Below are 14,232 nucleotides of genomic sequence, written 5' to 3' on the forward strand. Positions count from 1 at the left end.
CGCCTGGTGGGCCCTCCCCCCCCCCCCCCCGTGCTGCCCAGCCCTTAATGAACATACCTACTTTACAATCTCACTGATTGTGGAGTCTGTTTTCCGCACGTCACCGTGGTGATAAAGATAGTATCAAAATCGGCACTGGTTAACTGGTTTGCCCATCTTAGGTGGGTCTGACTGCAAGTGTAGTACGACTACTGGCCGTTACAGTATAGCTATCAGATATTCTTTTCCCCTAATGATCCTTCATTTCGGAATTATTTTAAATTTATTATCTGCAAATATTAAAAAAATATTTTTGAAAACGTACTTTCTCTTAAGTTTGAAAATATTTAGCTATAAAAGTGCATTCCTTGTCTTTGTTCTTAATGGTATTTTCCCAAGGCTTTTATCAGAAGTATTATCAAGATGGGTTTTGGACTGGAAATGATAGATGTTGCTAACTCACCTAAATAAAGTGTTCATACAGATTTTCGAAAGAGAAAAAAAAATTGAAACTGAATCTGTTATGGGTACCGTTGGAATTTTTTTAAATCAAACTTTTTTTTTTGCATCATAGCATATCTTGTTTGGTTAAGGTAAGCTCTTGACATTTTTAGTAAAACAAAAACTTAAGATTAATTTTTCCAGGTTCAAAAATGAAATAACTACTGGTGTGAGGAGGAAGTTTACGGAGAACAGGAGATAGTGAGCTGTGAACAAGCATTGTTCTGCCAATATCTTTTTCAACTGCCAGAAAGAAATCCTTTCTATCCACAGTTGTATCACACATGATATCTCAGGCCCAGATTGCAAGTAAGTTGCTCTGACTGAGTTATATCAATGAATTAAATCATTGCTTCATACCGCTGTGTACTGGCACTGCTTAAAAAGAGTGTTTCTAGATCTTGATCTCTTGATCTGCTAGTCTCCTTGTCAAGTGCTCTATCAAGGGCTGAGTATTTACTGTAGGCAAGCAGCAAACAGACCTAATAGCCAACAGTCAAACATGATTTATAGTCTCAAAGTACATTTGACTAGGCTGGATGTTTTCTATCATGTCATGGTCTTTCACAGTAAGTGAATCACTTGCTTTGTGTTCCTGTTTTTTTTGGGGGGGGGGGTTGGTTGTTTGTTTTTTTTTTCCCTGGGTGGCTTTAAAATTTCCTAGTATTTCTAGGAATATATTCACATGACGCCAAGTGTTTTAGGAAGTTTACTGCTCTTTTTGTGTGCCAATCAAGCTATCCTGAAACAAATAGTGAAATAAAATGTGATAGCAGTAAGCACCACTAATTTGTATATCTGATGTCTAACTGAATGTTTAAATCCCCGCTCCAGCTCACCTGTGATACTGAGGAGGGCTGCCTGGGCCTTACTTGGCCCTGGTGCTATAAGAAGCAGTTGGGTATTGCTTCCCATTACATGAAATGCTGTCTTAGTTCTGCTCTACACCAGTGAGACATGAAAGAGCCTTTTTTCAAAACAAACCCCCAGGTTCTCAGACTGACCCTCTGCTGCCTTGTCCTGGAAATGTGTTAGCAGCTGAAAACCCAGCTGTGCAATGTAATCAAGAGGCGAGCACATAAATAGAGTAAGGTCATCAGTGTCTAGAACAGAACCATATTGCAGCGGAAGACTAACTGAAACAGTCTCCTCTGACCAGTGCTTGGTGTAACAGGAATCCTTTTCTATAAATTCTCATGTGATAACAAACTACTTAATGAGTTTCAAAGCATACGTCCATGCTGCATACTGCTGTACTGTGTAAGAGCTCATTTTTCTTACTGGCTGGAACTGGTTGGAATGGATGGGAATGCAATGGTTGCTCATGCTTTCCAAGAGCTAACTGACTACAGAAATTATACAAACTTTAAAAAATCTATACTATTTTTTAAATGTATATGGTTTTTCCACATAAGAAGCAAAAAGCAAGGAAGAGTAGGTGGGCTGGAGCTGACTGTGTAACATTTCTATCATTTCTTGTAAATTCACTCTTTGCACATTAGAAACATAAATGTTTGCTAAGGATGTAGGTGGCTATCTTGGAACTTTTTTGTGATTATTTCAGGAACTGACTCGGTCATTTTCAACATGAGGCTTAGTTTGCAATTTCACTGCAGTCTTTGTTACCTACATCTGTGATGCAGTACTTTTCATGGGGAGCAAACAGCATTTATTGCCAGGCATAGCATAGATGTGAACCTTGAATGGGACCTTCAAAAATCAGAAGGAAAAAACCATTGCACTTGTAGCATTCCATTTGCTGAGCTGCTGGATTGCCATCTTGGGCTTTCCCCTGTAACAAGGTAGGCTAGAGCACTTCAAATGGAAACAGAGATTCTCATCAGACTTCAATTCTGCAGCAGTTAGGAAATTCAGAAATAAATTGAAATCGATATTTCACAGATTTTACGGTAGCATTGCAAAATTAGTGACCTAGAGCAAACCAGTAGCTTCTCAGTGGTCTTTTGCTCTCTATGACATTGCAGGTTTTCTCCAAGAAGGAAATGGTTGTTTTAGAGTTCTGCTGATGAGAGGAATTTGCTCCTCGGCTTCCTGAGCCCTCGCCCTCTTCACTGGCATCCTGGACTGCTCATGTGTTATGTATTAGGCATTCTTACAGTCATGGCATGTTGTTTGGCTCTCCTCATGTTTTAATCACCCCATGATTTGCATAGCTACAAAGTAATGGCTGCACAAGACAACTTAACTTTTGCAGGTGGTTTGTTGGCTGGCAGACAAACGGCACGCAGGGAACAGACTTGGAAAGTCTCAATTCCAGTCTAATAAAAGGACTCTGCTTGTGCTTATTACCACTATTTTAGCTTCCCTTCTTAATAATTTAATTAAATAGTTTTCTGAGAATGTGCAATGTTTCCTAGGGAAGAAAAACTGTAGCTTAATTTTTGGTCTTTTTGTATAAAGAGTGCAAGTGTTCTATTATTCTTTGCATAGCAGTGTTTTTACATCTCATAACGTGATTAATCACAAAATCACTGCTCCAAGCTTTAGCTAGAGGACTAGAGAATGTGACAGTCTTTGAACTTTTGGCTTCTTTCAAACATTACAGAGAAGGAACTTCACCTTTTGGAAGGCAGAAATAGAGCTTTGGAGACATGCCACAGTATCACCTCCTTTCAGCTGCCCATCTGCCCATGTCTCATAATGCCTCAATTCCACAAAGGGCATGAGCAAAGTCAGGATATATAAACTTTGTGCCTTCCTTTTTCACAAGAACACCTTTGTACTGAGTAGGAGAAGAGCATCTCTTTGATTCTGAGATGCTGTCATTTATTGTTTTATTCCAAGTGTCTTGTATTGCAAAGCAGCCAGGGAAAACAATGCACCCTCTCTTGAATTGCACATATTCTACCATGTTGAGATCATACTTTTATTTGCCTGTTTCTGCTAGTTTTCACTGCCTTCAGCCTTGACCTGAAGTTCCTGCAGGTGGAGGTCTCGGGATGTTTTCTGACCACCTTCATGTGGCATGCTCCTACTGTGCAGCAGTTCAGACACCTGTTGCTTCTGTGCTAGGAAAAGGAGAAGGGGGCCAGCAGCCAGATGTTTGTCACAAGAAAAGGTGTGACAAAAAGCTAGGAATCCATTCAGGAAATTTGGATATAACAAACTTCTAGAACACCTTTGTGGTGGGGATAGTGAGAAATGGGACAGGAGGAAGCAAAATCTCTCCCTAGTTTTAAATCGGAGCTTGATGTGGCTATATGACACAGGTTTGAGGTGGCAGCATCCCTTTATATTTTCTCCATGTGATGACTTTAGGCAACAGCTAAATCCATAAAGTAAGGTGGCTTCTTCCTGGGAGTCAACAGAGAGCCCTGAAGTGAGCATTTGCACCTGCCTTTCATAAAGAACAGCACTGTTTTGCCATGGTGCCTTCTGGAGTCTGATAGATAAATGTGTCAATGGTGAAATCAGATGTTGCTTCAGTCTCTTATTGAATAATACTAGCTACACAAGAGAAACTGGAAGTAAAATAAGGAAAAACAGAATCTTAAAAGTAGAGTATACTTCTCTTTTATAGAAAATAATGGTCAGAGTTTATTTTTGTTTCTATTCCTCTTTAGTTCATCCACTTCCATGTCTCTTCCTTTTAATAGGAGCTCCTCTCCTCCTGCAAGCACTGTGGGCTCAGTCCCAGACTGCTGTGAGCAAGGCAACATGAAACAACTCTGACTTGCTCAGGCACAGAGACGATTGTTCAGAAGGTCATACAAAGCCACTGGAACCAGACCTGCTTAGCTGGTACATTAATTCGTTAAAAAAACTATGTGTCTTTGTCCTCCCTGTCTTAGAAAACTTAGAATTGTTTCCTGTTAGTCCTGAAAAAGGCACTAAATACAACATACTGCTGCACCCATGCTCTCTGCTTCCCCTACAAGATGAGCCAGGCATTTTGTTAGTGGTCTTTCCTGGCATGTAGGAAAGGGTAAAGCTTCAGGAAATCTTCGCAGAGTCTTGCTGTACAAGTGGAATGAATTAAAGATTTAGTTCATTTCTTAGTGAGGATTATTCCAATAGCTACATATTACCATTTCCATTTTACAAGAGATCTTCACCGCCTAAATAATAATTTTCAACATATCCTGTTACTCAATATGATGCAACATATTCTTACACTCCGTTAGTATGGTGTATCACAAAGTTCTGGGGAATTGTGCAATCCAACAGAACAAAATCAACTTTAGGCTTATAGAAATTCTTAAAAGGGGGTGGTTTCATATAAGTAAAGTCAAGCAGTTTGTCCAGGTGGGACAACTGTGCCAGTACTACATTACCTTCTGGGAGGCATTTCTCTGTGTTTGCTCCCACTTGCATAAATGTCTCTCCTGCCTTATACAAAAATAATTAAAAATGGATTAATTCTGGGTTTTTTAGGAATTGCTGAACCGATGAGATATTTAGCTGGATGTACCCCCTTTCTGCTGCAAGCTCCTACCGTATAGGAAGTGGGCAAGATCTACGTAAGTGGGTGCACGCTAAGGGATTGCACCAGCATAGCTACTTTTGAACCCTTTAAGCTGTTAAAACTGTTGCATCAGCCTGACTGTCATGCACAAGGTGTCCATTCACTCAAAACTCCCTTGTCTTTTAACCAGCAAGAATAAAATTCTTGTTCCATTTGCAAAGAGCCTTAGCATTATCTGCCTTAGAAGTGTTTTATGTTCTCATGAGCTTCTCTTGTACGAAATGAACTACTATGACTTCTAGAGCAGGGTGGGAAACAGTTTCCTTGCCCTGCAAATTTATATAAGGTTTTTAAAGTCCACATTTCACCTCTTGACAACAACAGCAACAGAAAACAACGAAAAAAGGCATTCACATTGATATAAAGAAGAAACCTGCTCTGAATCAGACAGATCTGATTGAGAGATCCCCCTGCCTAAGCTGGCACACTATCCACCATCTGCTGTCTATATACGGAAGAGGAATTTCATTTTAATCTCTCCTTTCTCTAGCTGTTTTACTTGTGGATGAATCTACTGGAGCAGAGGGAAGGCATGCCTGGACTCCAGGCTGCAGGTAGGATAGACTGTGGGCAATGAAAGCTCCAGTTCCTGTTCGAGACTAAGTCTCCCCCCCCTGCAGAGCTCCCAGGACCCCAGAGGGCTGGGTTTTGAGTTTGGTCTCCTCTTCCCCTCTTTGGTTAAAAATTTCACCTTAAACCTCCACCTCCAGAGGAAGCCTTTACCAGATGTAAACTTTTTCATCAAAACCCAGCTTTATCTTTGAAAACAGCTCCCCTAATTCCAGTAAAATTGTGTTTTCCTGAAAAAAAGGTTTTGTCAAAAACACAAGTCCTAACCAAAAGTGTGGCCAGGGCCTTTCAATGGCAGGTGCCTCCTTTCCTTCTGGTGCTCCTGGGGATTTCCATCCTGCTGAACAGCCCCCAGGGCTGTTCGTCAATCCTGACTTGTTAATAACCCTTCAGTAATTACAGCACCTATTGCAAATAGCATGAAGCGATGAGACTCAGACCTCAGTGTTGTTAACCACCTATTTTCTTTTTTCCTTTGCCCCACCCTTTATTTTTTATTTTTCTTTCCTTTTAGGAATTAATTAGGCCTGGATAAATTGAGAGCAGCACCAAATAGCATCTTGGTTCGAAAAGTTGTAACTTTAAAGAAAAAAAAAATTGTGTTTGTTTATTTATTTTTTGTGCTCTGAATGGAAAAACAGAAGCTGGTATCTCTAAGCTAGCCTGAGCTGGTCAATTTTCACTTAGTTCTTAAGACTAAGAGTAAATAACAGTTGCCTTTCATTTAAAGCAAAAATGAAGTTGCACCAAGAGCTTTTTGCCAAGAGCTATGGAACTTTTCAATTCCTCAATCTCGTTCAGTGACGCTTTTCCACCACTTTGAAGAAGTACTAAACTCCATTTATAGTAAGGGAGCAATTCTTTGGGGAACTGAAAAGCTGTTGGGATCTAGATGCATATTTTCAACATCTTTTTTTTTCTTAACCTTGAGACCTTAAGCAACGCTGAGTGATCCCCTTGCAGAGCTGTGCCCCGCAGCCTTTACCTTGTTCCAGCCTCAAATCCCCAAATTCTTACTGAACAATACAGTGAACTTTGTACATTATTGAACTGTGGCTGCTGAGAAAAGTTTTATTACAAGAACTAGGTTAAACAGGGGATGAAACAAATATTTTCTGTGCCATCTGCCAGCCAGAATCTACCTTGCTGCAGTATGGCATGAAAACAAAATCAGAAAAAAGGTCTTTTTGAGCTAAAAGCAGCTGAAGAATAAAAAAAAAAACAACTCTGTTTATGAAGCAGCGTAACTTGCCTTCAATACAAGTATGCAATGAGTGTAACTGGATTGAAATTCAGAGTCTTCCACTGTGCCTGCAAAGCAACGCAAGGTCAGTGTCCCTGTCAGTGACTGTAAACTTTGAAGAAAGAGAAACGGTGCAACTCTGTGCTGCTGCATTGCAGGAGTGCAAGCCTTGTGGGAGGAAAGGGATGGGTCATGAATCACCCAGTCCAGCAAGGAAAAAAATACGTTGAAAAGAGATTCACAGGGAGAATCTGACGTTCACCCTGGCGAGTCTGTTGTGGGAGGGGAGGCTGAGAGCTGGGATTGCTCAGCCTGCAGAAGAGATGGCTCTGGTGGGAGGGAGTAGGGGAGACGGAGCCAGGACTTCTCAGTGGTACCCAGTGACAGGGCAAGAGGCAATGGGTGCAAATTGAAATACAAGAAGTCCTGTTTAAGCATAAGAAGGTTTTTTGCTGTAAGGGTGGTGAGACACTGCAACAGTTTGCCCAGAGAGGTTGTGGAGTCTCCACCTCTGGAGATACTCAAAACATGGTGCTGGGCAAGCTGCTGAATGCTGGCCCTGTGCCGAGCAGGGGGTTGGCTGGACAATCTCCAGAGGCCCCTTCCAACCTCAGCTATTCTGTGACTCTACCATCAGAAAATGCACCTCAACAGGCTGCTTTAGCAAACCAGAGGACACCCTCCTTGATCTTTGCGTGAAGTGCTGTTACAGATCCACAGGATCCGTTTCAAGCCGTGTGCAACAAATACTCATTTAAATCTAGGTGGTGTTCATTAGATGTGTCTGTGTATGTGTGGGTGAAAAGAGAGTCGATGACTCACCTTTTCCGTATTTAAAATGCATGTTCATGGCACAGATAAAGTTGGCACAAATAAGAATCCTCCATGTCTCTGAGCCCAAGCAAAACCAAACAACTTTTCCAGAGCAGGACAGATCAAAACAAACCAGATATAACTGTGTAAAAATATTAGCAAAATCGTCACAGTGACTTCATCGATCAACCGATTTAAGCAGTCAAAACCCCTAGATAAGGCACCCAGTTTCAGCATGGTCATCAGAAAATTTTACTAAAATGTAATTACTTAACTGTCTAATTATTTCAATCGCTGACCTAAAATGAACTTTCTGAAAACCCATTAATCTACCTGGTCTGGAAAGCCTCCTGCAGCCTTAGGACCAGCCCACTGTGTTTAAACCTCCTCCAGATACTCTTCCTTCTTGTAGGGAAGATGCTCAGCCTGACGTGCCACATGCAGGCCATAACTGAGCATATAACCGAAAGCTGCAAACATAAAACTCTAGTCCTTCTATTTGAGCTCATCACCAGGGAAATGAACCACCCCGAATATGCTGTACTTGGCTCCTCACAGACCCTCCTAGGTGCTGTTTGAGGAGTACAGGAGATGGAAGTAGACATTGACATCTTTGCCTCGCTTTCGATATCGGTGCTGGGAGCGTTAGTTCATTTGAGCTTCATTTTTAGCTGTTGTGCTCTGCTCAGAAGTGATTTGTGAAGCACCAGTGTTTCCATAGCCACAACAACTAATCAGGTTTTCTGCTTGTGATTTCTTTTGGTTCCAATGGCTGTTGTAAGAACGCACCCCACTTCATGTGTGTTTCTCATTGCCCCAGTGAGCTAAGCGTCCTTCCCAGATCGGCTGGGGGAATGTAAGAAGACATTATACGTAAAAAGAGAATAGAACAGCCTCTTCCGTGGAGATGAAGTTGACCTCACAACAAACATAGACATCAGCTGGGCAACCGGTTCAACTTTTCCCAGTTCGTTCTCCTTTCATTCCTCATTTCCACACACATCCACCAGTGATGATGTGCTCTGGATGTAAGTAGGGCCACAGCCATACATCTGCCTTTAATCACACTTTCTGGAGTTGAGAGAGGTGCAGTACGTACCAACAACAGAGCCTGACCTGTCTGTCTGCCAGTGTGCGGTGAGATTATTTATTTTAATTTGTCTTGTGTCAGCAGATACAGATGCAATTCATGCAATCCAACTCAAATGAAACTCGGTGGGGAACCACTTGCAAAGCTGAGATGCCAGGGTGAAGGGTTGGGCAGTCATGTCCTCTCCTGCCCCAGCTCAGCCGTGCCTTGGGTGCCAGGGGCTGGCAGGAGCCCTCACCAACCCTGGTTCCTCCCTCCCAACAAACCTGCCCGGTCTCACTTCCCCCTCACAGACCTGCTTCAAAACAATGGGCCCTGCAAAACTTAACCTCTACAGGAAAGTAGGGGAGCTCCCGGTATAAAAAAGACTTCCTTTTTTTGAGTAAACCAGTTGATATTGTATTTCTTTTGTACGTTGCCTAGTAAGTCTAGAAGATAGTTTTACTGTGACTTTTGTAATTATCTCTGTACTCTTCTACCACAGTTAAGAGTCTCATTAGAAGTTAAATTATTTATGAAACTAATTGCATCTTTTTTGACATATATAATAGACCATTGTGTGGAAAAGCTACAGTAAGAGTTGAGACATTCACCTATGAAGTCAGCTTTGCATTGAACCTGATGTAGAATATAGCCTGAAGTCAAAACAAGAAAGATTAAGCAAGTATCTTTGTAACAGGCTCTTTATCTTAAGCACTTCTGTGGCTCCCACTGCTGTCTGACCCTAATCACTGGTACTGCCTGGGCAGGAATGTGGTAACAAGTCCGCAGCAGGGCAGGGAGACAAATCTTGCTATTTCATGTTGAAAGCCTGGATCACATTTGCAGGCCCGTATCTCCAGCTCACTCCCCCTTTTAAATCTGAGCTGTGAGAATCCACAAGCCCTGAGCTCATCCCACAGCTGAGAACGAATAGGCACTTCACACTTTAAGCATTTTATTTTTTTTAAATCCTAGGCACCTTAGGAGCCCATGACATGTGTTCACAATTGACTTGGCCACTTGTGTTTGATTCAAGGCTGCCTGAGGGAATAGATTTGCTCCCACTCAACTCTGGGCACTTTGGAGCCTGCCCCACAACCAAACACCTCCTTTAAAAGTCTTCCTCATTCCCCCTTCCCAGGTGGGTAAGGCAAAGCCAGTAAATGGTGCCAATAAGCATCTACGTACCTGTTAGCCAGAAATAGCTGCATTTCACAAGGTTGCAACTGCAGTGTTGAGCAGAATGTTGAAGAAAAACAAAATAGAAGGAAAAGGCAGTGACAAGTATTTCAGAGGAAAAGCAAACAATGAGTACAAGAACATAGAATGGGACTAAGAAAGAGATTCAGTATTTGTGACAGAAGGGGGAAGATTTTCTTGGTTAGTGGTTTTTTGTAACAAAAAAATTAATGTTGCTCAGATCTCTGCCTATTAACATAACTCTATTAACGTGAAACTCAGCTGGTATCGCAGACCTACTCCCCATTAACATGGGAATTTACATACCTGTCTAATACGATGCTAGAGAAGACAGGTAACATCTGTTACATTTGTACAGCAGCCCAGCAGAATATTAATCCATTAGCAACTGCCTTGCATTGGCTATCAAAACCAATTTGTATTTTCATCTCACTAATATATTCCAAAACATACTATCAGAGACAAAACTTCTGAAAAGAAGCACATTTTAGTGGAGGCTTTGAGCAACTTTGCCTTAAACCATTACAGAGTGTGTGGAGGATATAAAACCAAAAATTGTAATTAAAAAAATATACTGGTTTTAGCCCAGGCCATGCTACAAAGAAAATAATAAAAAAAAAAAAAATAGTACAAGTGTGAAACTTTTAGTATAGTACTATCACTGCTACATTTAATAGGGGAAAAGAGAGATTAAAACTTACACCTGTTATGAGGAACAATTTGCATTTTTGTGAAAGACAGCACACCTTGTTCTTATGAAGTTTGAGGAACTTTGGGGAGGAACGAATGGTGCTCTTTCTCTGCTAGTTGGGGAAGATCTGCTGCTTTTAGCATTTCTTTACATGTTTTACATTGCGATAGGTACTAAAGGAACTTCTGCCTATCCAAAATTTTACTGTTGGTAAGAGCAGGGAGTTGTTGCTCAGATATACCTTGTCAGGGTGAATTACAGGGAGGAGGTGCAGTGGTGTCCTTAGGCAGGTCTTAGAGATCAGGGATCTGTATTGAGTGATCTACTATGGTGAAAATATACTTTTTGGGTTTTAATCATAAAGATGGTTTCCATTCATGGTACAAATTGAATAAAGGAGATAATTGCTTGCTGAAACAAACCGTGCAAATACATTTCCCTCTCGCTAATGGGCATAACAGAACCTTATGAACGCAAAAATAATTGCTGATCTTGTGATTTGGGGGCAAGCTGTACGCTTTTGTCACATTGTGCAATATCCTGTAAGTTTTCATTTTAAAAGACTTACCATTGCATAGCCAAAACTACTATCCTGCAACCGGGTATATTTCTGCCTTGTTAATCAAGCCTGCCGATACAATGTTTCCAGCCAAACAATATTAAAAACAAAGATGCTTTCCTTTAAGGAAGGTGTTAGCTTCAAAGCTAAGCAAGGATTATAGTCATGGTAAGGTGACTAAGCACAGGAGAGAAGTTTAGGAAAGAAGAGCCGTGAGGAGCTGGCCTAGCCAGATTCTCAACTGGTGTTAATCACCCTAACGCTACTCCAGTCCGTGGAGTACACCTGATGTATTCTCGCTACAGACCAAGACCTTGAAAAGTAAATATACCAAATGTGCCAGTTCTGAAAGTCAGATTGTATGTTTTCAAAGGAAGTCCAGAAATGCAAAAGCCGAAGCTCCCAGGGTAGCACTGGCTTGCAGTCGTGTCCTACCCTGTGCATTGGACAATGCAATTAGTAGCTGTATAAAAGAGAAGGCACGGACACTCGTGTAGGTGTGGTCAGGCACAGTTAGGGTTAACATCAAAATTAACTTTTGTATTTCCTCATTACCTTTTTTTTTTTAACTGTTCAAATCTGGTACTAGAGTGGGGGCAGGGAGGGCTTCCTGGAAGTGCCAGGAGGAAGGTGGTTCACTGAAATGTGTTCTTGCATCTGCCCTTCTATTTTACACCAAGAGAGGGTTTACCCTGAAGGGCAGGTGGATAGAAAGAAAGCACAAGAGCAATTACACCATGAAGGGGCTGTTCTGCTTGGCCTGATAGGAAAATGACAGGAAGAATTCATATGCCTTCATGTCTTTCTTTAAGTCAATCCTAGATGCACTGGCAAAATGATTTCCCAGACAAGAGGCAACCACATCACATCCTTTTCACCCAGCTTTGCAGCATTAGAATTTTGTTGTTGGGTTGGTTTTTTTCCTTAAAACCTCCACTCCAGAAGTAATTGCGAGAGAACCTCAGATTACCCTTGAGAGAGAAAGAGCTAGGGTCTTTTTGCCTTGTAACTGCAGAGACAGAGCTCGAAAACAACACACCAAAAGGTTCTTCAACCAAAAGTCAAGTAACAAGAGCGGATGATATCTAGTTGGTTTAGTAGCCACTGTTTTTAAGCCAGTTGTGAGTGTTTGGGCTTAGTTCTCAAACGTCACTGCTAGTTCTTTCTGCCTGTGCTGCCGTATAACTCCTGGGCACCTACATGCCTCAGGCATGCCCTTCTGCACCTAAAAGCAGGCATGGACTCTGTAGGTGGGTGAGCAATAGCATTTTGCATGCAGCCAGCTGGCTTTGCTCTACAGGCAAACATGAGAGAATTCAGACTGTAATTAGTAACAGTTCACCTGCTCAGGGGAGCCACTCCTAAAACTGAAGACACTCACTACAAGCAAGTGCTCTTAGGTCTGAGACAGACAAACCCATGTCCCTTTCAAAAGCAGTTTCTGGAGCTAGCACAGGAACTGGGAATGTCAGTCATTTTATGTGGCCTGGATATATTCTTTACAATGCATCCTTCTGCCTAGGATCAAACACTTATGCTACCAAACAGTATGTTTTTGCTTGGAGACAAATTTAGTTTTTTACTAAACTAAATTTAGAACACAGAACAGGATTAAAGTAGTTTTAAACTGTATATAGAACTAAGCTGTATTTTAGAAGATTTTTAAATACAGATCTATTGAATATAGGAAACACATGGGAAATGCTCACTTACCCAAAATGCATCTTTAAACTGCAGCTGTGTCATTATTATTGCTGTGCGGAGGGGGAGGAATCCTTCACCAAGTTTGTTCTTGGATGAGAGCAGCAGCAGCCACAGCACTGAGCCTTGTTGTTGTACCCCAGCTGAAGCAGAAAGTGAAGCACATACACAGACCTGCCTCTTCTGAAGTCAAGCTGGTGAAAAATAGCATTGGGCAGTTTCAGTCAGCTCAGCGTAATGACCTATGGCTGTGAAGGGTCAGAGGGGGAAAAAAGCTCTTGCTCACACACAGAGACATGCATGAACTCAGCACCCTAACCCCAAACCTGTTTCTCTTCTGGTAAACAGTTAATATTGAAATGAGGAAGCAAGGAGATGTCAAATGATGTCAGGCTGCTCCTCGCCATGGGTGCGTGTGAGTGGCTGGCAAATTTAAAAAAAACAAAAAAGAGAGAGAAGAAGAAAAAAAAAGAAGTAAAATTCAGTGATATGATTTGATCAGCTACAGGAGAAGAGAGAGCAATCAAAATGCAAAGGAAGCCAGCACAATACAAAGAGATAAGCTGTGGAGGAAATTAGAGTCAATCTGTAATATAATGCTGTGGCCTTACAAAGAAAAAGAAGCAAAAGAAATGTATGTGCTACATTTCTCCAGTACCTTCTGGGGTTGGCAGAAGCCCACGTATTTGCACATGGCAAGCGTAGCTCAAAGTTGCATTTTGCAACTGTAAAGGCTTTTCAAGACTCCAGGTAAATTAAGAACACTGTAAAGTGTGCAGGTGTCTGCACACTTTTAGATACCTGTATGTCTACATAGAGAAAATTTCTGATTTGCATACCCTCATGTAAATGTTTATATGAATAGGCAAGATATGTGAAATTTACAAGTAAAATCCAAACTCTTGAAAAAACTTGTAATAAGAGAGCTAAGAGTTTATTAGCACCAGGACCTGAAGTGAAGCTTCACAGACATCTGAACCAGCAGCGCACATAGCACCACACACAGCGTGCTGCTGACATCAGGTATTTCAGACAGCTAGTTAAATAAGCTAACTGATCTGTTACAATGCAGCTGCAAATAATTGATAATAAAGTAATATGTCTAACGCTTCCATGAAACCCTCTTCAAAATGCCTGTCCTACAGGTGAGGGTGCCTCTGTTCACCTCCTTAGGATGTTTTAAGGATTCCTAAACATGCGTTTTTAAATACTTACTGGCATTTTCAGAGGGTAGAAAAAAAAGAAAAGAAAAAAAACTCTTGCCATGGTTGCCTATGCAAAAATATGTCCTTCTACACCAAGAACACATCAGGACTGACATAGCTATAATTAATTAACATTGTTCCTGATGTCTGGGTGTTGCTTTTTTCTTACTGTCCCTGCAACACAGGTCACACAGTCAGATCACTTAGTGGTG

General features: G+C 41.4%; 1 protein-coding gene across 2 annotated transcripts in view; it reads right to left on the reverse strand.

Moving 5' to 3' along the window:
* Nucleotides 1-12,944, reverse strand: part of PSTPIP1 (proline-serine-threonine phosphatase interacting protein 1) — a 59,557-nt gene extending 46,613 nt beyond the window's left edge. For both annotated transcript variants that reach the window (XM_010571654.1, XM_010571653.1), the window contains exon 1: nucleotides 12,828-12,944. In XM_010571654.1, coding sequence (XP_010569956.1) covers nucleotides 12,828-12,860 — 33 coding nt within the window. In that variant the 5' untranslated portion in view covers nucleotides 12,861-12,944. The remainder of the gene's footprint in view (nucleotides 1-12,827) is intronic.
* Between the last annotated feature and the right edge of the window lie 1,288 nt (nucleotides 12,945-14,232).

This window comes from Haliaeetus leucocephalus, unplaced genomic scaffold, assembly GCF_000737465.1.
Source record: "Haliaeetus leucocephalus isolate CR32 unplaced genomic scaffold, Haliaeetus_leucocephalus-4.0 Scaffold339, whole genome shotgun sequence".
In the NCBI taxonomy this organism is placed as follows: Eukaryota; Metazoa; Chordata; class Aves; order Accipitriformes; family Accipitridae; genus Haliaeetus; species Haliaeetus leucocephalus.